Source organism: Daktulosphaira vitifoliae, unplaced genomic scaffold, assembly GCF_025091365.1.
Source record: "Daktulosphaira vitifoliae isolate Bord-2020 unplaced genomic scaffold, ASM2509136v1 Scaffold_3, whole genome shotgun sequence".
NCBI lineage: Eukaryota > Metazoa > Arthropoda > Insecta > Hemiptera > Phylloxeridae > Daktulosphaira > Daktulosphaira vitifoliae.
In genome coordinates this window covers 11,038,082-11,062,939 of record NW_026099574.1, presented here as the reverse complement: position 1 = coordinate 11,062,939, position 24,858 = coordinate 11,038,082, and the positions used below count along the sequence as shown (strand labels likewise).

The 24,858-nt window shown below is 31.7% G+C and overlaps 2 protein-coding genes across 3 annotated transcripts in view; one reads left to right on the top strand and one right to left on the bottom strand.

Annotated features, from left to right (window-relative positions):
- LOC126900977 (uncharacterized) overlaps window positions 1-24,858 on the bottom strand; it is an 80,903-nt gene that overhangs the window by 47,976 nt on the left and 8,069 nt on the right. Inside the window, exon 2 of the transcript XR_007702938.1 lies at window positions 20,048-20,173. The gene's annotated coding sequence lies outside the window, so the exon portion shown is untranslated. The remainder of the gene's footprint in view (window positions 1-20,047; window positions 20,174-24,858) is intronic.
- Window positions 1-24,858, top strand: part of LOC126900968 (PAS domain-containing protein cky-1) — a 69,700-nt gene that overhangs the window by 39,389 nt on the left and 5,453 nt on the right. For both annotated transcript variants that reach the window (XM_050677014.1, XM_050677015.1), the window contains exons 4-8: window positions 4,435-4,524; window positions 14,931-15,116; window positions 15,938-16,122; window positions 17,995-18,101; window positions 18,391-18,547. In XM_050677014.1, coding sequence (XP_050532971.1) covers window positions 4,435-4,524; window positions 14,931-15,116; window positions 15,938-16,122; window positions 17,995-18,101; window positions 18,391-18,547 — 725 coding nt within the window. The remainder of the gene's footprint in view (window positions 1-4,434; window positions 4,525-14,930; window positions 15,117-15,937; window positions 16,123-17,994; window positions 18,102-18,390; window positions 18,548-24,858) is intronic.

Here is a 24,858-nt window from a genome sequence, read left to right as displayed (position 1 = left end):
ATGCTGCAGATGTACACACTCTCATAAACTGCATCTCTATACGGATGGCAGTTACTAGGGGTTATCTTAAAATTATTAAAAGCCTCAGCGATTAATAAGAAGCATTGCCATGTCGCGTGCGCTGTGCGGTCACACCGATAAATGCGCTTTAGTACTCGTATTATTTTCTGTTGAGTGGTTGCCAGCCGTTTTTTTTTATTTTCATTAGGTTTTTTTACTGCTGTACAGACGTTGATGGTTTTATGTAGTTCCTTATCTTAACTTAACGAGTATTGGTTATCGAAGCTGCCCTTGAAAATCTATATTTTACAGCCAATTACAAGAAAATAGTAACAGATAATGTCCATAGCCAAATTTTTAAATATGTACGTTTTTATTGTTTGTTATCATAAAAATGTTTAATTATTAAGTATAAACACTGAAAATCTAACTGACGTTGTCGTTGAAATTATCAGGTAGAACTATGATGTTTTAACGCTACTCTATTAATGATTGATGATTTCACATGCACGCGTTTAGTTTATACTGAAAGTCTTGTTTCCGATACGGTATCTAAATTACAAAATATAGCTGTTAGATAGTTTAATGGTTAAGCACACACTCGACGTATACGTATTACACATGTGTATATATTTTATTCCCACAATATGTGAAGAGTTCGGAAACTTGAACGCGAGTAAATGAAGTGTTCACTACAAATGTAATACACGCTAATAGGTTTTGGTGTGTTGGTTCTCTTTCGTATGTAATTATAACGCTCACATTACTAACTATTACTATAATTAATAATAGTTATGATGCTGTTTTCTGGCGACCGGTTACTAAAAAAATATTCGCATATACTTAAAAAAGACCCGCACGTTAACTATTCACGTGTTACACTTAAGCGTATAAAATTAATTATTTTTATCGCATAACCAAGATTTATGTTTTGCAACGTTCAAAATTAACTTTTGATATTGATTTGAACTAGAACTAGAAGGACTCAACTGGATTCGCCTCGCAGTTATTGTTTTATGTTTACAATTCGGTCGTAGAAATCGTTCACAGTCTATCCGGCCGTTTAACTAAGTACAATTGCTGTGGTGTACTACTAAGCGATTGTTTGTCGGTTCGAAGACCATACCGAACAGTGCGTTTTCATAATATATTACATTTAATTGTTTTCCGTCGATCCTTCATTAGAGCCATAAATCGTCGAGCCACGAGTTTAAGTCATCATCGCGGTCATTATAAAAAAAATAAAGAATGAACAAAGACGGAGAACGCCGCGAATGGCATGCCGAAAGCAAAGAGGTAACGTTGCACAGATGAAAATATGTCCGTTTGCAATAAAACACCACACTAATGGGCGGGCAATTAAACAGGCCTTTTTCTTAAAGAGGTCACATTAACCGCCGACCCGAAGGTGTTTGCGTACATACTTCAGAGACTATTATGCGTGTGCGTAGATTAAATAAAAATACTAACTGCGGTATTGTCTTCGCGGGGTCTATGCGACGTCCGAGCCGCCGCCGCGGGACGTAAGTACAGCCTATTTATTATTGGCCGTTTATTAAGCCGCTCAATATTTGTAGTTCAGAGTTCGCAAGCTTAATGCGACCCGAAACGCTCGACGACCGCTATTACACCGTTGACTCTTGTACTCCACCCGTCCGCCGGTACTACGTCGATAATCCGTTAGGTGATCACCGGTATCGCTTACGGTACTGCACTGGTGACAAAAAGAAATTATAATAGCATTATGTCGGGATAGATAGTCCGCCTAAGCGTTATTTAGACGTCTCCCGCTGAAGCCGCAGTGGCGGCCCTATGGGACACCGCGCCGTGACGTCGGCGACCATCAATCACTAAGCGGTTGTCGTCGCAAGTAATAACGTCCTCCTGTCGGTCGGATCTGACCGGCGAAATAAAAAAAAAAATTCCAAGCGACCGGACCCGCGCGGCTTTTACTAGAACGCTCTATGCATCTGAATAAATTTTCATATCCAATCCTTTGGAAAGCTGGAAACTGCACGACGGGCCTGTAGAAACGACGGCTTTTTCAGTAAAACTACTTTGCTAAAGATATTTACGAAATACACTTACTGATTAACCGGCGCAATATAAAAAACTAATTAAACTACGACGGTAAACTACTATAGGATAAAAAATGTATTATTAACGGGCGCCGCGGTCTGGTTCAAATACAACCGGCTCGTGTAACATATTATAAATGGCACAGGTGTCAGACGCGTATAACACAACGAGAAACTATGGGAAACTTGCTGTATCATCCAATGTTAAGTTGTATAATATCGATAAAAAATCATTTTATACATCGGGAAAATTAAATGACGACCCGTTAAAACCTCTCGCGTGTAAACGGCCAAAAATAAATCTATTTTATATCATTTATTTTTTTTTTTTTACCAATAATCCATCTAGTCCGTTCATTCGATAATACTATGCGCGTTGAAGATGAAAATCCGAGTACAATCATAACGTCTGAACGTAAAATCAAAAACGTACTTTCAAACGAAATGCGGTCGGATTAATTACACGTGTATAATATAAAAATCAAAAAACGGGCTTGCAGTTAGTCCGAAGGGAAATATTGGTTACGGATAATTGCGGTATAATTTCCTACGCGGATAATTGTATAATTCGAAGGAACCTCTGGTCAGAATTTTACATCAATCTTGCACCCGTAGCTATATACTTATATAGATACAATAGTAGGATGGTCGTGTTGGCTATGAAATTGCACGGGGTCAGGGATGCTTGGCAAGAGCCGCAAAAAATTATAAAAAATTACAGTAAAAACGTACGACCTTACACGCATGTTTCGGTTCCGTCGCAGCATTAATTTTTACTATTATTTTTTATTATTATAGTTATTAAATTCTATAATAACTCTTAATACTGTACTTCATTGCCAAGTCAATAAAATAAAAGACGCTGACAATTTTACATTAGACGGTTGTATTTTATCATCACTAAAACGACTTACTTAAATGTATAATATATTCAAACAAGTCTGTTATAAGAATAGAATGTAAAAATTTGTAAGTTGCTCTGCGAATGTGTAAATAAATACAACATTTTCACTCAAAGTGCTACAGTATGTACAACAACTTTGATTTTTTCATCAAACAGCATTAACAGCAATAATATGTACATCAAAATAAAAAAGAAAACTAACTAACCGGGACTAAGGCATGGTATTTGGCGACACTCCAAAAGTTGATCGACGCATGTATAAATAGGTCGAATCATTCATATTTGCATTATTATTATTTAACTTGAAATGTTTAAAACTTAATACCCTAAATAGTATGCAGAACCCGTAGAAACCCGTAAGTTTTGTATTTCTATGAATATTTGATTTTGTAACTCGGTCATCAATCAATACCCTACAAGATTCAATGGAATTATTTCTTTTTGCGTAGGAGCACTCTACCTCAGATCTGTTATTATGTGTATGACAATGCTTAATATAGTGAAATTTTTAATAGTCCTGAACCCACAGAACACAAGTTTTACGGTGTTTATTATTTTCATAGCGCAGCAGTAACTAACCTCTTAATAATTCATGCAAATTAAGTATACAAATTTATACTTTTGAAATCACATACAAAAAATAAATAAAGAAAATAGACAGTATTTCATTTTATACAAATAGTTATGATATTGCGTTCAAATTAAAGTCATTAATCACAAATGTTTAAAATTTCCAAACGTCTAAGTCAAAGATAGGATAGTCAATGTGAGAGGAAATAAAATTTGTTCTTATGTATAACCTTCATCGTGAAATAATCCTGAACACGCCAATATCAATGATCACTAAAAAACTCATCAAAGGTAATTCAATCGTAATACATAGTTTCTATTTATTTTACAGTATTATGTACTTACTTATAAAATAATTAGATTCCACCTGTATGTTATTGCTGATTACTAAAAAGTAAAGCGTTACCAATTAATTTATTTACAATAGTACTTTAATGGTACACCGTTAAATCCAATAATTAATACGTTAAGTATGACCATACAATTAAATAAAATTTAAAATAATTTATAGGGAATATGTTTTTTTTTAATATAAACTAATTACTCACCAAGTAACGAACAATCTATTCACAGTGATAATTAAACAATCAACTAATAATATGTTTTACTAACCTCCTCAGTATAAAAGACCTCGATTTGTTTCCTCAACTAACGCTCTCTGTTTTAATATTATCAACATCCATGACTTAATAGTTGCCGTGAAGGTGGTTTATTAAATTTCGAATCCAATTAAAATTGTAATAACTCAACAACTCAAAAATGTAAAACCTATGAACAGCTAATTATAATATATTTTTATGTACACTACTTTGCATGAATATATTCATGTTTCTTTTTCCGACAAGATTTTTTTTTAGTAAATTACTTGTTATTTGTTTACAGGCACTCAGTGGGTTTTTGATGATGATGACACAAAACGGTAAACTGCTGTACATATCAGATAACGCTGCCGAGTACTTAGGCCACTCCATGGTAAGCATAGCAATTTCAATTGTATTACAAGACCTGAATAGTGCAATTATAAAATTACTACTCTCTCAGTATGCTATAATATTTCAAACTGTAGATTAGCCACTCCACATTTTGTAAATTAGTATCAATAACATTTGTTTTGTAACACGCGGTTGACCTATGCCGGTCGGGGTTAAAGTTGCTGTCAATGGATACGAAATGAAAAGCGGCAAAAAAACAATTACCTAATTTCTAGACCGGTCCGATTTCCATATCCGAGCGCATTTAAAAGAATATTAAGAACGAGAACTGTACAATAATTATGATTCGAAAAAAAATGTATATTGGAAACAGGTTTTGTGGTCACTGCTCGCGAGCCCGTAGGCTCTGCCCTGACGCCCACGCCTTTCACCCGCAACAGTACAATATACATGTGTCGTTAGTTTCGAGATACCAAAACTGCACTAGCTTTCCGGAATAATAATAACATACACATAATAATGTGTTTCTCTCTTTCGTTCGCTTCTCTATTACGGCTGTTAATGGAAAAACGGGTATTGGTTATTTATTGCCGGTAATTTACCTACGGAATTTTTTACTCTGTGAATACCTTTTGTTTTTGCACACCACAGCCTATATACAATGAGCTTACGGGTGCGAAGCACAGTTCTTAGTTACGCGTCCGACGGATGATGGAATGCACAGATTATATCTATACTCGATTCGTACACCTTAAATATTAATTAAATGTATTTAATCAGCTCTAGAGAGTTGCTTTCAAATTTACTAACGCGTCAACATTGACTAAGTGTGCCTATCCTATCAAATGTATAAATCTAAAGTTTGTGAAGCCCCTCCGAGTGTAGTACACAATAAGCACCGTTTTTCCGAAGACTACACGAATTTTAAACACCGAGAAATATTTTCAAATTAATTAGCAATCCATAGAAGCTAAAATCCATTTCTAACGTCTTCCTTTCACTCTTCCACTTAACTATCCGAGTTGCTGCGGAACTTGATTCAGTTATGACACGTATTAAAAAATAACGACGGCTACAACTAATATTATATGTGCATAATAAAACTCTCGTGCATTAGGTTATGAGTCTGACATTACATGTTTATCGATGCAAAAACAGTATCTTTTGAGATCGTCGAGATAAAATGATCTCCGGAAATCCGTTACAAACGACCGATTCACCCACACGTCGTTAGTACCTTACAAGCCAGTCGTAAAAAAAACCTCAACGACTATTAAACACATCACAGTATTGCTCGTACATCGAAATTAACCGCACCCCCGACGATCGTTTTATGGCCATTGGGTTAACCAACGCTGGCGTTGTACGGGGGTGGTAACAGCGTATTGACCGTAATATATTGTTAAAAAATTCAATTAGCATAATATCGGACGTCGGGATCTAACAGCACGGCGGTTTATGAGCGAAAGTTAATTTGTTTATTATTTTCTATTTTCCGTAGACCATGCACATGCATAGGTCTCGCGGTGTTTATGGAAAACCACTTTGACGGTGCACAGTATACAATAGTCTGCAGCCGCCGAAAAACAGCTCATCCATAACTCCTACGCCATTTACGACTGCCTACTCTATCCTACCGTAAAACCACCGTTAAATCATCATCGCCCCAGGATGAAACAATAACAATAACAGTATTAATGCTTTCAGAACATGCCCATACAGACAAATCCCGCACGCGCCTTCGTTTGGCAGCAACACTTCTTTACTGTGCTGTGGTCTCGTACACCACCGGAGTAATATTTTGTGTACCCAACTGTACTTGACCACATTGTAGGCGTATTGTTTTTGTACTTATTATCGTTATTACACGCGTATACAATAATAACATTACGTTCTAAGGTTTCTTAGCTGCTGACGCGCGCAAATTCCGATTCTGGTCCTCCTCTAGAGAAGCGTCAATGTGAAATACAGACTACAATGTTGTTATTATGTGTCCAAAGAGACGTATAATTATTACACGTCGCTGTATTCGTGCTGCCCGCGGACCAACTTTACTCGCCTTTGTGTGACCACCACAGTCGCCGCAGTGTAAAGATATGCGGCATAGAGTAAAAATAATACATTCATATTATCAAATCAAGTGCACTATTAATACAGTAATATAGATACTTGTCAAAATAAGCCGACTGAGTTCAGAATAAGAAAACAAAAAATATTTCAAAAAAAAAAAAAACAATTTTACAATGCATATACATTATCAATTATTATTTTCACCGCCCTCTCGTTTGAATACACAATTAACTTTATCGGTCATCATCAGCTACACGAAAAATTTCCGTCAAACGCGCCCATATTATAAATAATGTTAAAAGCCATATTTCCATAAAATAAGAAATATAAAATACGACATAATATGATTCCTATAAAATCCCAAATCGTATTAAAAAGCAGGATATTTTTACACACGAACAATTATAGCGCAGTAATTACTTGTTATATTATCTTTATTAACCATTAAAAAATGACATTTTTATGAATATTTTTTTAAACATAAAAAAAGTATGATAATATTACTTGGTATGCAAAGCGTAATACTTGATACAAAAAAATTGGCACTAAAAAAAAAAAAAAAATTCGTCCTAAATAGCGTTATCTTAACAAAATTAATATTTAAGTGTAATGTTAAGTAATAATAATAATAATAATAGTTTAATGGCTAATAAAATGTAATTTTTTGGGTCAGATAGGAGTGTACAAGTGCGTTAATATTTTCTAAAGAATATTCATCAAGGTCGAAAATGCAACAAATTTACATACTTGTTTCCTAAAATGGACATACTTTATAAGCTTTACTCGTCATTCTAATTAAAAACAATATTTATATGGGCTAATTACTTCTTCAAATTATTTACATAAATAAACTCAAATCCAGTAGTAAATAGTTTATGTCAGTAAATACGAGGGACTTAATGAAAAAGCAAGATCATCAATTGTGGAACAGAAAGTAAAAATTTTACTATAAATAAGAAAACCACAAAGAAAAATTATATTAGTGCTATTTTAAAAGATATTTTTATTTTACAATACTTTTAAATATAATGACTTTTTTTATAAAAAAATTCTTGATAAATCTAAAATGTTTAAGTCGACGTGTTTTTGGATTTATTGACAATGCAGAACAATTAGTAAGATGATTTTTGTATTTATTTTAGAAAGTAGTGATACATATGTTTTTTTCTGAAAGAAAGTCAACGGGGCGGGCAAAGTTTCATGAGAAAATAGACTCCTACGATCTTGATAAGGTTCATTAGGACCGCCTTGGAGACGTATGGCCTGTGCAAATAACACTGATGCTAGACGTTTGACTAACGTCATTTATTGATTCCTTACCCATAAATTGCTGTTGAGACATTATGTATACGTGCTATCATTATAACCATCTTTACCATTTTTAATACAACCAGAGGACATTTTTTTTCTCCATTTCTATTTTACAAAGATCGGTGTCGTTGCAATCAATAACGCTTGTGCAAAATCCTCAATGTATGTGCTTTATCCTTTCTTTAATACTGTTCGTTCGGACGATATGGAGTGCTTTCACTTCCCCGCCACTAACTAACTAGTGATACAATATTAACATCGAATTCCGCGAAGTCCATAAATTTTGTCGGGAAACCTACAGGTCGCAATATAAATCTTCACCAACGTACACAACACACTTGCTAGTAAATCGATTTCTCTGGAAGATCATAAAAGTAAACAGTCATACGGCAATGTGTAAGGTTAAGTGTTTCGAGAAATTGACTCGTTGACAAGCTGGTAGCAGAGGAATAAAGTTTTTATTCCTCTGATGATTAGTTTAATCATCAGAGCCGCAAACTACGTTCAAATTTAAATTGATTTTTAACGAATATTTTAACAAAAAGACTGATTCTGCTTAAGTAATTTTATGAAGGTACTAGGTTTTATAAAAATGATCAACTCTTGCAATTTTCTTTATTTTTATTATTTCACTCGAATTGAATTAAGTACATTCTGTTAAATTTTATTCAGTATATCTTATTTGAAAAAAAGCCTCTTCCCTTTTTAAGATCTATAAATAAACGTCCTTGTGTACGATAAATTAGGTGTTACATGACAAAGAATTATTTTTAAATACTGTATAAATGTTGTAAATAATGTTGATAAAGATTTATGTGCAGCAATTATTTATGATTTATTATGCCAATAATTTACAAACCTGCATTTATCTGTAACTAAAATATAGATACCTTTAACTAGTCTAATGAGTTACTGATAGCTATTAAAATTAATGCTTATAGTTGTACATGAATAGTCATACTTATATTTTTATGTTGAGCAAGTATCATTTTAAATTATTTTTTAGAGAACCATAACTAGAACAAACTGTGACCCATTTCCAATTAATATGACAAAAAAATTTCCCAAGTCGTTTCAGAATTTTTTACCTAAAATTATTTTTGCAGATTTTTCCGACAGATATATTGTGCAGTAAAATAATATATTCGCGAAAGTATCTTCTTTCAGTAAAATTCCGACAATAGTTTTCATTGCAAATTTTAGCAGAATAAAAACAAACTCTTGTGCTAACTACCGGTTAATAAAACCGTACAGAGAATATGAATGGCAATTTTACATACTTCATTCGGACCTGACGCGGAACAGCTCTTTGTCGGTACCGCCGCTACAGATATAACATAAGAACGTGTTACCAAGTTAAGATACTTTAAAAATACTACGACAACATCAAGACTATACAATTACTGTACTGACTTTAGTAAATAATTCAAACGTAGTCAACATTAGGTTTGCTAACAAGCTCAATTCTCAGAAAATAACTATGAAAAGGACAATTTTATTAATAGTCACATTTCATAACAATTAATATTTCAAAATAAATTTTGCTATTTTGTTACCTGCATAGTTCAATAAGTATTTCACTAAAGTAAACTATTAACATAGAGAAATATTTTTTCCGTAATAATAATTTAATACAAATATTTTTATCAATTTACAACAATGTAAAATACTGTTTATGTGTTATAACATTGTTCCGAAAATTTCAATTTCATATGGTTCATTGGGATGTAACCCATTACAATCTAAATATCCATAAATACTATATAATACATATATGTAAATAATATTTTCATAAAGATCATTGCAGCAACATCAATTAATTTGTAATTAATAATCTTAATTATGATTTTGTTCATAACCCGTCAAAACAGGTCCTATTAATATTACTGTAAACTTTTAACACAAAAAATAATGATGGGTCATTACGGAACAACATTATTACTATTTTAATCAGATGTATTTGTTTCCATTAGTTTACCGTGTAGTATTTAGTATAATCAATCAAAATATATATGCATATAATATATAATTTACTAAATGATTTTTCAACTATCGGTTTACCAGATAGATATTAACTTGTAAGTTATAAAATATTCAAAATTAAATATCATAAGCAAAGTTATTAACCATACTCCGTAATAAGAGAGCTCGACCAGATTATTTAATTTTGTCACACAATTTTATTCGTCTATATTTCAAATGCACCTTAGTGTATTATCGTGGATAATTATAGTTTTTTCATTCAGTAAATTATTTTTTTAAGCCATAAAGAGGACGCTCTGGTGTTTGTTACGTGACTACTTCAGCGCTTTTCGTATTATTGAAAAAATTGCATATATCTTATATGGCTATTTGTCATTTGTATAAATGTTTTCTTACGTCAATACGCACATAGAATATTATTGTCGTTATCACTCTGGTCCCGTCGCAACTATTTTTCATTGGCGTGTCCTGATAACGGTCACAGTACTACAGGTGCGTACAAAAACAATACACGCAAATCAGGAGGAAGACGTATGCACTCTGTAGTTTTGAAAACTTTGATAAATATGTTTACACTAGACGAGGACAATCGAGGGTTTCTCTTTTAGCTTATGGACAGGCAACGAAGGAGTAAAATATGCACGTTCATATATCACCGCGACGCTATAAGATTCGCATGGTCGAAGTTCCTTAGCAAATGAAACCACTCTGACAGGGTGAACACAAACCGAGAGCATTGTTCGCCTACTGGTATTTTTTTTTATACCTCGGAGAACATCGTCTTCTTTTTTTTTTTTATCAGAAAACGTTGTTCAACCGATCTCTTACAACGGGCGCGTTTGCCTATATGTTGTTCACGTGAATTTAATCCACTAATGAGGTTAATTAAGCCGTCTATATTATCCACTAAGCTTCTAAGTACGGAGTTAATATAATAAATATTGAAAATGCTTCTGTGCGCGCATCTACCACCACCAACACCATCAGATAGAGATCATCGACGAGCAAGTTTATTATGTATGTATACAGCTGTATAAGCGTTCGACGACAGGGTACAAATACGAGTTGACCGCGTAAAAAAAATAATAAAAAAAATACACGGGTTAAAAAAAAGAAAAAACAACCAGATCATGAGAGAAACCAGATTTCCCATCGAGATTAACGCCATCGTCGTCGCTGTTTTTCCAGAAATCGTACATGGGCACGTTCTAACTGCCTTATCACAGGTATATGTGAACCCAACCGATATACTTCTCCATTCCTCCTCAAAATTCCAAACGTTTGCTAAATACCGAATCAATTATTTAACGCTTAAATTTTATTGAGCATATAAAAACTATAGCCTAATATAACAAATATATAATCGGGGCGATTAATTTATCATTGACCGCTAAATTTCTTCAGAAATAATAATAATTTTGAAAAAAAAAAATTATTAATTTTATTTAGTATTATTTAAACCTCGAATATAAATATATAGAAATAATCTAAGGTTTGATATTTATCAACCAGTCATTTACTTATTAGAAAATTTTCTTTTGTTTAAACTAGTTAAATATGTTTGTTGCTTTTTAAAAAAAATAAATCGGTTCTCTTTATAAGAGACGAGGGATGGATGTAAAAAGTATTTAACTATTTAAAATTTGAGAAATACTACTTAAATAAGCCAAAAAGAAATCTCAACATTAGTATTATTTAGAAGAAATCTATTGATCAACAATAAATCAATCACACTGTATATATACACTTTCGGAAGGCCATTGCAATCATTGTTTCATTGAAGGACTTTTACGGCCAACCCGATTATCGAAGAGTTTTAAAGATCTTATGAACTCGAAAGCTGTATATTTAAATATAAAGGCTATTTATTATTTTTACTAAATATTAGAAACTTAATGTGATATAATAAATCATTAAAGTGGTTTAGAAACTACAATAATAACGAGTACCTTAATTTTACTAAATATTTCAATCATAACGACTCAATGAGTTTGGAGGCAACTGTGCAATAATTTGCTCTTATTAAAACAATAATATATGACATTGAGTTATAGAAACATTGTGCCGAAATCGTTTTAAGCCAGACCCGATGGGTATGAACTATATATTATATTATAGTGTCCTGTTTAAAAGTCTGTTGGTGGTCTTAGCTGTACCGCCTTAATATTGTTACAGTTTTGTCTTTATACATAAATTCGAACATAGATGAAAATCATTCTTCTATCAGAGTTTTTAAATCATTTAAATTTTTATCGAACACCAACGAACAAATTTTATGCTGATGAACTGAAAATACACATCCAGTTAAGTAAAATGCGAGACAATTTTCAATATGATTGTACCAAATTAACCATGAATGGGCCATATTTAAACATAAATAGTTAAACTATATGTTTAGAATTCATGATGTATCTTTAATCGGAAACGGCTTACTGAACGTCCGGTTAAAAAGATTATCCAAACGTACCCCGAAAAGATATTATAACATCGTTAAGTTGTTTATCCGGACTTCATCTCTACACGTCTTTCACTGCCCCGTCTTGTCCAATTAGTATTTTTTCTACACACTATTTTTTCCCACAGTCTAAAATTCAACAATGTTAAACTTCCGTCTCAAAAAACATTTTAGAATTTTTTCCCACCTCAACGAGAGTAACTGTAACATGAAAAGTTAACCGTTAAACATAAGAGTAATGACAGTTAGTCTCGTTCACTACCCACGCAACTAGATATTTGCCTTTATTCGCAAACACAACCAAATTTCCATATACATAGCAAAAATATTATTAACGCTTATACCTCATATAGTATATTTTCCCTGGAATTCTCTTTAATATATTCAACTATCCAGTGGTTCATATTTAATGGAGTATGAGTACTGATTTACATACACAAAATGCAAAATATAAGCTACTGTTACTATGAAATACAGTTCACACAAAATGACTACGCATAATTTCAATCTTACACCTTTCATCGGTTATATAATAAAAGAACCAAAAGAAATATACAATTAAATTAAAATACATAAAAACTACTATACGTTTCTTTAAAATACATGATAAGATTAATACGGTAAAATTATTTTAATTATTTTTTGCGTTGTATTTTTAATGATATATATATATATATATATATATACAATTTTCAAATTTCAAATCAAAATTTCTCAACTCTATGTTAAACTTGTATAATTTCGTCATCATAAGGGCCGGCGAAAGGGCGGTGCAATTGGTGCGACCCCGCAATTTGTTCTACCGGCACTAGTCATTATAAATTTTCTTTGCTGAATTTCTGAGAAGTAAATGTTTGACGATAGGAAGCCCACGTTTGTTTTCGTTCACACGGTTTTACAAAGATAAAGCAAAAAAAAAAATTGTTTTCCCTACTCGTATTACCGCTAAGTGTTTTGTGGTATATAAAACAAGCCAGGCGGATAGCACACCCGCGGAGAGAGACGCCGCCAGAAAAGCGATTATTTATTTATTGTACAAACAATGGAGATTAATGGCGTTTTTATGTACGCGCGTGAATAACGGAAAAAGATCTTGGCTAACGGCTGAATTGAACTTTGTGTGACTAATATCAACCGCTGGCAACGGCATGGCATATTGGTAATTGCAATTTACAACGTGTGTGTGTGCTCGCAATCAAAACAAAGTTCGTTGCTTTGGTATCGTTTCTGAGAGTTGTGGACACACTATGAATATTATCCGATTAAATGATTATGAAAATATTCAAATGTGGCGTGAAAACGATGTAATTTATGCTAAAGAAATAAAATCGTTCCATGCGACATCGTACTTTTCAAATAATTACCGATAAGTGTTTTTTACGACTCGGAGTAGTCACCCGCTGAGTTATGTACATGAGATTAATATTGTACAAACGCTTTTGATTTTTAATCAGTCCGTGTATTTTTCTTCGCGTAATCTAATTTATATATATATATATATATATAAAAATCTATAAAGATGTATCAATTTTGGTTTTCGCGCTGTTATAAGATTACGCAGAGTAAATAGAATCCGCCGGGTTAAGTATACCATGACGTCTCCATAGAAAAAACACTGTCCAATTGTAATGTGTCTAAATTGGAGATGACAATCGGCTGCGGTCCGATTTCAATGAGTACAAGTCACGTCGCGTGGGTCCCAGATCGAGCTAGAGCCGTTAAAACGGCCATAAGGGATAATCAGAGCACGTCATTGATTTCGAACACCGGATTACACGCCCACGCACACCATGAATGATAACTACCACGACACCTTTCGGTAGTCGTCACGACGGATCTATTAGGAGTAGCCTCAAGCGTTATATGGTAGCTTGTACTACACCTATCATAATGTTATTATTATGATCCATATGGTTTACAAGAGCACAATACTCCTGTTTCATTATGACATTTTGATTTTCATATTTATTGGGTGGTGCTAATCGTTTTACTTGAATAGGAGGCACGTGCCCCCATAGTTATCTCGTCGATAATGCATCTCATAGTGATACATCATTGTCACTGAAACAACTGAGTACAAACTTTTTAAGAAACCATAGCGATCAACAACAAGTATCAATAAACTAGCTATGTTGCAAAATTGTAATGAAATCGGTTCGAATAATTCAGTGTTATTACTTATTACAAGCTCAGTCAAAACCTTATTTAGTCTATTACGTTAGGGCGAAGACGACCCCGAGGACGTTTCCCTGGCACTCCTCCTACAAGTCCTCGAGCGATTCCTCCGAATATCAGCCGGAGAAATATCATTAAGATCCATAGATAAAAATCCTATGGGCGTTGATTTCATAAAGCACACACGTAGGACGAGTTATTTTTGTTTCTCTTGTAGATCCATCTGCGCGTTTAAATATAATATTATGTATTACGTGTTAGTCGCTCATAGGCATTGTCTATACAGAATTGTCTGTCGTTTGGATATTATACTCAAGCAATATTAAATAATTTATCCATAAATTCGATCTCATCCTGAATTTCTTTAAATGTTAATCATATTCGCTATAGCATCTAATTTATGTCTAAATAAAAAATGCAATTATAATAACTAACCCACGTATTTTGTGCAGGAGGATCTTCTAATACACGGCGACAGTGTATACGATATGATCGACAAGCAGGACCACCAAGCTGTACAGACAGAACTTTCAAGAAGTCAGACATCTGCAGAAGACTTAGGTTGCAAACGAATGTTCTTGTGTCGAATGAACGTCTCCAGGAATGCCAGAAGACAAATGAGATTCGGTGACCAAAAGGTAATAATTTTCAAAACAAAAGGTTCTTTCAGTTTTTCATCTTGTTATTACAATTAAAGAATGCTATTGAGTTCTTAATTTATAATACTTTAATAAATCCGAATGATTTATATCTGTTTATCATGACACAAATAAATTAATATACAAATTATGCACCTCAACCAATTTTTTAGGCTCTAACGCGTATTTGAAATAAATTTATCATTTTTACCAGAAATAATCAGAAATTTATACATAGTTTATGACTTAAGAGGCCGTTTATTTACAGAGGAAAAGTCATCATAACTTTAATCATATATTCCATTAAACAAGCTTTAAATAAAAATAACTTAAAATGATCCAATTATTTCATTACTATGTAACAAAATCGGCAATTTTTAAAAAAAGTCATATGATTTTTGGCTTCAATATCCAATACCTCCTAAATATTGAGATTTTGTATCATTTTTTTCTAGATCTTAAAATTCATTGTATTAGCACAGCATCTTGGTTAATGATTGTTTTTTTTTTTTAAATTGACAACAAAATTAACATCTATAGCATTATTAAAAAAATTTCTCATTATCCGTCCAATTTTTAAAAAGCTGTTTCAGTCCAAATTTTAAATATTAGCTTAAACTAAATAATATGTAACTCAAAAAATCACAATAAAACCATTTTTGAACAAAATAGGTCCAGTAGGACCAGAATAATCGTTTGTATTGACAAAAAAAATACAACACAGTGTAACCAATAACTTCTCAGATATGCACCAAAGCTAATATTCATAAAAATTAAATAAAAATATAATATAATACTACACAGATTCATTTTAACTTCAGGTTGTACTTGTACAAGGTCACTACTTATCCTATCTGCCTTTATGCAGCAGAAATGAACCCGTATTCCTAGCTACTTGTAGTCCGGTAGCGATGCCAGAAACCAGGGAAGCCGTGGTCCAAGGTTCTACCACCGTATTCACAGCAATCCACTCAATGGACATGAAGTTTATACATGTAGATAAAATGTGAGTAAAACATATAGTTCATTAGAATGACACTCTGTCTGATCTTACAAATTTGCGTTGACTTTTTATGAATCTTATTTGCACGCATGAACTATTAAGTTGCGTGATATTTCTTGAACATAAAAATTACGTTTTTAAATGTACTTTAAACAGCTTCATTGTTAGCATTAAATATACAAATTATTTGAACTGGATTCTTATACTCTTTTTGAATTATTCATACGCTTCGAGGTTAAGACTATAATGAAACTATCTAGATGTATTTTACGTAAATAAGGAACTTCCTGTGTGTTTCAATATTATTATAAGTGGAAACAAAAACATTAGTCAAAAAAATCATACAAATCACCAGAAAAATATTTTGTCAGTAATCTTGTTAAAAAATCATTATCGAAATATCTGTCTAAACTAGCAAAAAATCAATAATTAAGGGTTATAATGATCTATAGACAGAAATTCCGATTGTCGTACCGCCTTCAATATCGTTGCGGCTGGTCGGAACTAGAGTATATTTTATTACTATCAGAACGAGTATGTCATACTAAAAGACTACAAGAAACAAGGCATACGTGTAAGTGATTAGTAACAGTTTTGTTATAGCCGCCACAGTTGTCACAATCTAAACACAACTATTTGTCGGGTGTCCCCGTCGTGTGGGCGAGATCTCCCGATGAATACCAAAACATTTTAGTCGGCATCAATCTTTCGTCGCGCATCCACTTCGCATTAATCACGTCACTTAAGTGTATTATTTTTTTTATGACTATATAATGAGAACAAAATGATGAATTTCGACCGCGTCGTATCCGCTGCCCTCATGTGAGCTCTTAAAATAAAACTAGATTAACGTATATATAAATAAAAAATATATATACCATACTTCAGTCGTTAATAAAACACACTAACTATAGGCACGTGCCGCATCTCAAAAACAATATAATAGTATTAAAAGCTCATTATGTGACTCTTGGAGTGAAATTTAAATTCAGTTACAAAATCAGAGTTGAAAAACTCTATAATAGCACTAATGGCTGAAATTTACGGCGATCCACTAAAAAAACTTCAGAATTGTATAAGTAAATTTAGAAAATTTATAATCAATGTATTAATATATTTAGACATATTTCATGCGAGATTAAAAAAGAGAAATATCAGCAGCTTGTCGTCTAATAGCTCAATACATAAAAAAAGTAATCATTTAGTATGTATTAATATTTGAACTAATCATTATAAATTAAACTCTTTCAATAATTTGATAACAAAATTCCAATTATTGTGGTCCGACACATACTGAACAAGAATTTCTTCGGTTAAATTATTAATAACAACGTAATGGCTTGTGGTTATTATAAACTGATAGGCTATAGCTTGTTTACAGCAGTCGTATACTCACACCGGGGGCTACGTTTTTTTTTTTTTTTTTTACTACAGTTGTTGCGAAACAATCACCCCCTCCGCCTACGCGCAATTTAGATAAAATTACAATAGATGAAATAAAATACATGACTTTCTCGATTCGTAACACGCGAGTGCAGCAAGAATGATCTAAAAAACGAAATCTCGATATTGATCACAAACAACACCAATACAAGCTGACCCGTTTTTTTTCTGTCCGCATACACTTACAAAATAATACATGTATAAACCGTGTAATTTGTAAGGTATATAAAAAAATATATCACTCGAAATTACATTCCAATGGGTTGTATAGAAATTATATTACACTGACCACTAAAAAGTTGTTATCTATAGCGCATTCTCTATTATTGTTGGTTTTACGTGAGCATTGGTCAATGAATGATCATTATTCGAATTTTGGCCATCTTGATAATCGCTATCTTATTATTTAATTTTTTATCTTTTATTTTTTAGAGGAGAGTTTCACCTAGGGTTTTCTCGTGCTGAACTTCAAGGAGTTTCATGGTACCAATTGCTACACTGGGAATGCATGCGAGAAGCCCAAAGCAAACACAGACTGAGTGAGTATAATTTAACTACATATATACACTTTAATAAACAAAAAAAACATGTGATTAACGGGCTAGAGGCGTTTGTACAGGAAATAATCACGGAAAGGATGTAATACATTCATAAAAGTATATACGTTAAATGCATATATAATTACCAGCTCTTTTTTGTGATATATGAACTCGAATAAATGCTGTAATATACTAATATATTAAATCGTTAAAAAATATTTAAGTACTGTTTTATAACCTACGATAACAGTATAATTATAAAAATATGGATGTTGTGTATTGTTTGCAGTAACACAGTCAGAACAAGATCGATCTTGTATACTGCTGGCCAGAATACAAAAGAGGACCACAGGAGATTGGCTTTGGATACACTGCGTGTTGCAGGTCAAAGACAACATGGAAAATAGCCAACAGCCAGTCATCGTCAGCACTAATCAAGTGCTTACGTAAGTAAACTGAATGCCGATACATTTTTTTTAAAATGTTATTCATTTATTGTAATTTTGCAGCTCAAAGAAATTTTACAATGCCCTATCATTATTATCACTGTTTTATTAATATGATTTTTATTTTCCATCTCTTTAACTAAACGCATATTTCTTTTATAATGAGGTAGAAAAAAGTACGCAATAAAAAATATATTTTAACTACATAGCAGAAAAACTGTACTAATTATATAATATATAATGTATAACATCAAACACTCTGCCAATAAACTATTATAACGTACAAGGCGATTCCGACTGATCTACATGGTAATATTCAAGTTATATTGACATACAAGACTAACTAAACGATGTCATTAATCCGATGTACCGTTCATTTGAAAAATAAAAACATGAGCTCATTGACACATAAGTGATATATTTGGATTATTAAGTAGTTCATGGAACGCATTGTTTGGAATGTATTTTTAATAGAAACCGGAATGAGTATGTTCATGAACGTACATCTAACAAGAAATCTGAAATCATTTGCCCACATAACTTTAGGACAGTTGGATTTCTTAGTCTACCTGAAGCCAAGTCAAAGCTTTAACATTTTCACAACTAAACAAAATTTCATTACATAGATATTGAATGAAATATTATCAAGGAATTCTAAAATGACACAGTTCAACAACATGCGTTGATCAAACCGGGGCGTTAAAGTCTCCGATAAGCCAGTTGGTCGCTTCTCGATTCAGCTGAGCTGAATCAGCTCGAGTTATAATTATACAGAACAGCAATTATAGACACAATACGGCCGTTTAATTTATGCGTTCATTTATCTGCAGGCGCTTACCAATAGGGTACGTTAAACACACTACACATTCATGTCGAAATGTATAATAATACACAATGTTCCTGAGTACAATTATTTCGCCATGGTATTATTTTATTATGCGTATAATTAATATCGTGTGTCAAAGAACGTTAACACGTTTTCATACGGCTTGTATACACAGCACACATCCGATAAAAATATGAAAGATTTATTTCGTTTAAAAAAATATTTATTGACCATCGTCATCCGTACGCGTTTAACACAAACGACGTTTTTAGCTGTCAAACCTCTAACTTTTCTTGCTCTGAATAATTTTTTATAATAACATATGTAAAACGCGTATGATAAAAATGACAACGTTCATAACGAAGCATTAACGATCCAAAAGAATTTATTGAAATATTTATACGTATTCCAAAGAAAAAAACGTTGAACGTACAACGCAACGAGTATTGGACACGATGTGAATGATTTACACAAACAAATAATAAATGCAGTTGTTATATGTACATGACTTGATTTGCGGTTGCAACGAAAACTTTTATGATATAGAAATAAAGTTATAAGAGAAGTAACAAAAATAAATGAGGTACTTAGGAAAACCATGTTAATGGTCAACATAAGTTAAACGAGAAGGATTAGGAGAATGTGTGGTCGGACGGCGGCATTAGTTGACTTACTGTTAGTGCTGCTGTTGCAGGTAGTGACAAATTACCCACTAACGACGGGAGCGAATGGAAACTGCCGTTGTAAAAATTGAACGATATTTTACCCATTTGTTTAATCTGTAGCTGTCACCGAAAAAACTAAAAAAAAAAAAAATTATATTATTGAAGGTCTGACTTATAAAATAGTACTACTAAAAAAATGAAAACAAATTGAAACATATTTCATGTATTAATAAGACTCTGTGTTGCGCCTACTACGATGATATTTTATATTTGATCGTAAAAATAAATAGAACAAATTATACATCATAACTTGAGACAAAAACTGTTCTGAGAATTAATTTTTACACTACAAGAAACATGTTTACTAACTACACAGGAAATGAGTTTCCAAAAGCATACTACAAACATTCGGTTACAATTAAAATTACCATTAAATTCACGTCAGTTAATTATTTAAGAAAAATTTGAAAGTCATATACCAACAGAAAGAAAAATTTAGATAATGATTAAACAATTTTTATTTTGTTAGAGAGGATAAAAAAACATTTTATGTATACTATCCTTTCATAACAAAATTTTACAATTGCCACTGTTTCACATTTAATATATAAGAGACGCGTTTAGACCAGTTATTTTCTACATTAAATATACTCTTTCATATTTTTCAATCAAAACTAATCAACCTTATTAATTACAAGAATTTTAATAGCCCAACGTAATAGTTTATGATGTAATATAATATGTATGCTGTGAAATAAATGAATCGCTTTAGATATAGTATATGTTTACGGCTTAAGTATTTCCTAAACTCTTGATTATTCTAACTTAATGGATAAAATTCGACTGATAACGCTATTTAATATATGATTAATACTGAAATATTTAACAGATTACGATTAACTTACAATTATTAATCATTTACCTAAATTAGAAAAAGGAAATACCTAATAGAATTTATTAAAACATTGACACATAGAAAAAACAAATAAGTAAATTTCTACAATTTTAACTGCGCATTGAAAATATATTTAATATAATACTATGAAACAATACTCCTCCTTCTTCTTCTTTTTCCTCGCCTTAATCCCAACTACTTGGGTTTGGTCACCCTTACCCTAAACTTCCATTTAACACGATCTCCAACATCACTACGCTCACATCAGCCGTCCTCATATCGTATTCAATTACATCCCTCCATCTCATTTTTGGCCTTCCTCTACCTCTTCTTCCTTCAACAATCATTTCTATAATAGTTCTTAGAGTTTCCAATTCCTCTCTCCTCTTAACATGTCCAAACCATCTAAGTCTTTTTTCTCTCATCTTATCTACGATTGACGCTACACCTATACTCCGTCTTATATGATCATTTCTTATCCTATCTTCTCTAGTCACTCCACTCATCCATTTAAGCATTCTCATCTCTGTTACACTAATTCTCTGCTCTACTTTCTTGTCAACCGCCCAACACTCTGAACCATACATCATAGCTGATCTCACTACAATCTTATAGAATTTACCTCATTGAAATTCTTTTATCTCACCTGTGTTCTACATCCACATCAAAATCACATGTGCTCTTTTGCACAACTGATCCTAAACACTTAAAATTTTCCACATCTCTTATCACTTCCTCGCCTATTATTTTTTGGCATATGTTGAAATAATTTTATGATTATACTAGTTTTTGAGCAAAAAAAAAGATAGGTTATCAAAATTTTTTTTACTTTCATGTTGCAAGAACGAAATTTAAACGTAAAAAAGTTATTTATTTTCTTTTAAATTAATTTTATTTATAAAAGAACATTAATGTTTAGCTAAAAATTCCAAGTAAATTATATAATAAAAGAAGAAGTCCGTCACTAAAAATTACAAAGCTTATGCATAACAAATTGTCGTATTTTATTATATCAAAAATAAAAATATATAATATATTATAAAAATAAGTAAAAACACTAAAAACATCTAATAAAATGTTAAAATTAAAAAATATCTACGATTTTCGTTGGTGGTAAGACAATCAAAGCTTTTTATAAATCAATATTATTTGCATATATATTTTTCCAACTGAATTATTTAATTCACTTAAATTTTTAATTATAGAAAATATTAGAATTAATAATTTTTAGTTTTAACATTTAAATTTATTTAATAGCTTACATATGATTTACGTTTAATTCACCATAATTTTTTTTGGTTTATTAATTATGTAATTAGTAACTCCATAGCTTCATGATTAAGCAATTAACAATTTTTCATTTTTGTCTTTAAACCAGGTAGTACGTCTTTTTCGATTATCATTCAACAACATTGTTTTATTATTTTTATTATAATTAAAGTAATTTATATACCGTGTCTCCTTTGTTTTTTTTAATTATTTATTAATTTCATGACGAAATAAAATAAAATTTCTATTTATCATTAAATACTTTGATTAATATGAAAATATATAATATCATGAACAAGACTTATTAATATGATATAAATAATACTAATACCTAGATGGATTTACATAATTGTTGTAGAAGATAATAACAGGTCTAGCTGCTCTTTGTGGTCACTTGTGTACCTTAACATATGACCAAATTTTTTCATAATTTAGATAGTCACATAGAACATACACCATGCTACATGCAACAAATAAGGCAGTAACTCAAAAAATTCGATTTTGAAAAATTTGTACTGAGGTTTCACTCTTCTTAGAATAACTTTCATCGAAATGTCGAAAATCAGGCATGAATCGGAATTAAACTACTTAAAAAATTGATAAATATATAGGGTGTAATTTTATTTTCTATTTTTAAACTCTTGAAAAATGAGTTACTGTCTTTTTCAAATCAATTCAAGATTTGTACAAAGATAATTATCTTAAATTTAAAGACTTTTTTAATCAATTTTGATCGTAGGACTAATAAATAAAATATCTTGATTTATAATTTTTTAATTTATCAAGGAATATTATCTTCTCTTACTTTTTCTTCGCCTTATTCCCAACTACTAGGGGTCGGCCAAATACTAAGGAATATTATAAATTTAAAAATAAAAAACGCGTTTAATTGCTAATTAGTTTTTTTTTTTAGTAACCGCCGAGTGTTAAATCATGAAATGCAACCAACAGGCTCTTAAAACTATATTGCTATACAAATACGAATACAAGTCCATAGACTATTATTTTTATAATCAATACTCTGATACCTTATACATAAATTTTAACAAAATTATAAAAACTTAATTTAAAAATAATTGTTTGAAATTACTAATTTATTATTCGAGATTAATAACTATTTAAATCAATACAAATTATGTGCTAAGTAATATTTACCTAATTTTTAACACGAGTTAATACGCCTGACAAACGCTAAGTTATGCACATTATATATTAGGAGGACATTTCATACATCATATTTTAAATAAAACTTAGATCACGTCTTTTTTTAAAAAAAAAAAAGATTGTCATCAGTATATTTAAAGGTTTAAAACGTTTTAGTTATACATTCATTGGGTAATTTAAGATGTATACCAAGTTTAAAGAAGAAGCGTGGTCTACATTATTGTACTTAACGGATATTAATCGTAAATTTGCCTTAGGTCGTTAGTACGGTCACCGACACTTTGCGATAAGTTAAAAACCCCTCCCCCTAGAATATTATAACTATAACGATAGTAATTATTGTTGTAGAACGTGTGAATACTGTAACACCTTACGGTCAACACAAAATGTACCCTTGTCGAACTCATCGTCACCTCCGCCCGCAACTCTACAGAGGAGCTCGATAACCATAATTCACAAGGCGGGTATTTTCAACATACTTATTGATGATGGACCGTACTGATAACCGCGTTCCAACCATGTGAAAAACGCGCGTGCCCATAATATAAAAATACGGTCCATTTATTAAAATGTAATCACCACCGACGAGGTTATCACATGAACTCATGTATACATATTATTAATAGAAGATATTCTTAAGACAGCAGTTAATTATTGCAAAAATACTAAAATGAGTTTCCGAGGAACGTGCACGATAGCCAACAGTTAATTACCACAATTAAGAGGTCGTTCAGAATCGCCATTTTTGCGTTACTCTTACCTTTTTTTCCACCACAAATTTATGGTAATGTCGACACCTGCAATTCGGCATCAAGAACGCTTAACAATATTGTAATTATAACTGAAAAACAATCGATATTCGGATCTGTACCGCACGGCTATTATGGTATACGCCCATTCAGTCATAGGCCTTATTATACATAAATATAAGAGCAATGAAATATAAGGCGTTTACACCTCGACCACCACCAAATTTGTAATTATCGTTGTGTTCTTTCTTAGGTTTAGGGATCATATGATTATTGAATACAAGATAAACAGCAGTTGCGTATCGATTCCTAATCGTGTAGTTATACAAAAGCTCCAAGTGTATTCAATACGTTAATTTAAGTACTTATCAAATCAGGTAATGGGCTGTCCTTTTAGAAATGTATTAGTAGATGTATAATACTAGGTTCTCACGGTTTATTCGGACGTTTTTTAAACATTCACAGCGGATTCTGCTACACATTTTAGATGACTCAGGTTAATATTAGTACTAGTACTATTATTAATATTAGCATTGCATTATTATTATAGTAACTCCGACAACAAGTTAAATCCTAAAGAAAGCCCTGGGACATTGACAGATACAGATGTATAATGTTTGAAATTTCTTAATAGAAAGTTTCCATGTTATAAATATGTAAATAGTATATTATGTACATATATATATACAGAAGTTTTTTAAAGCACTACATTGTAAATTAATATAATCAAAAAAAAAAAAAAA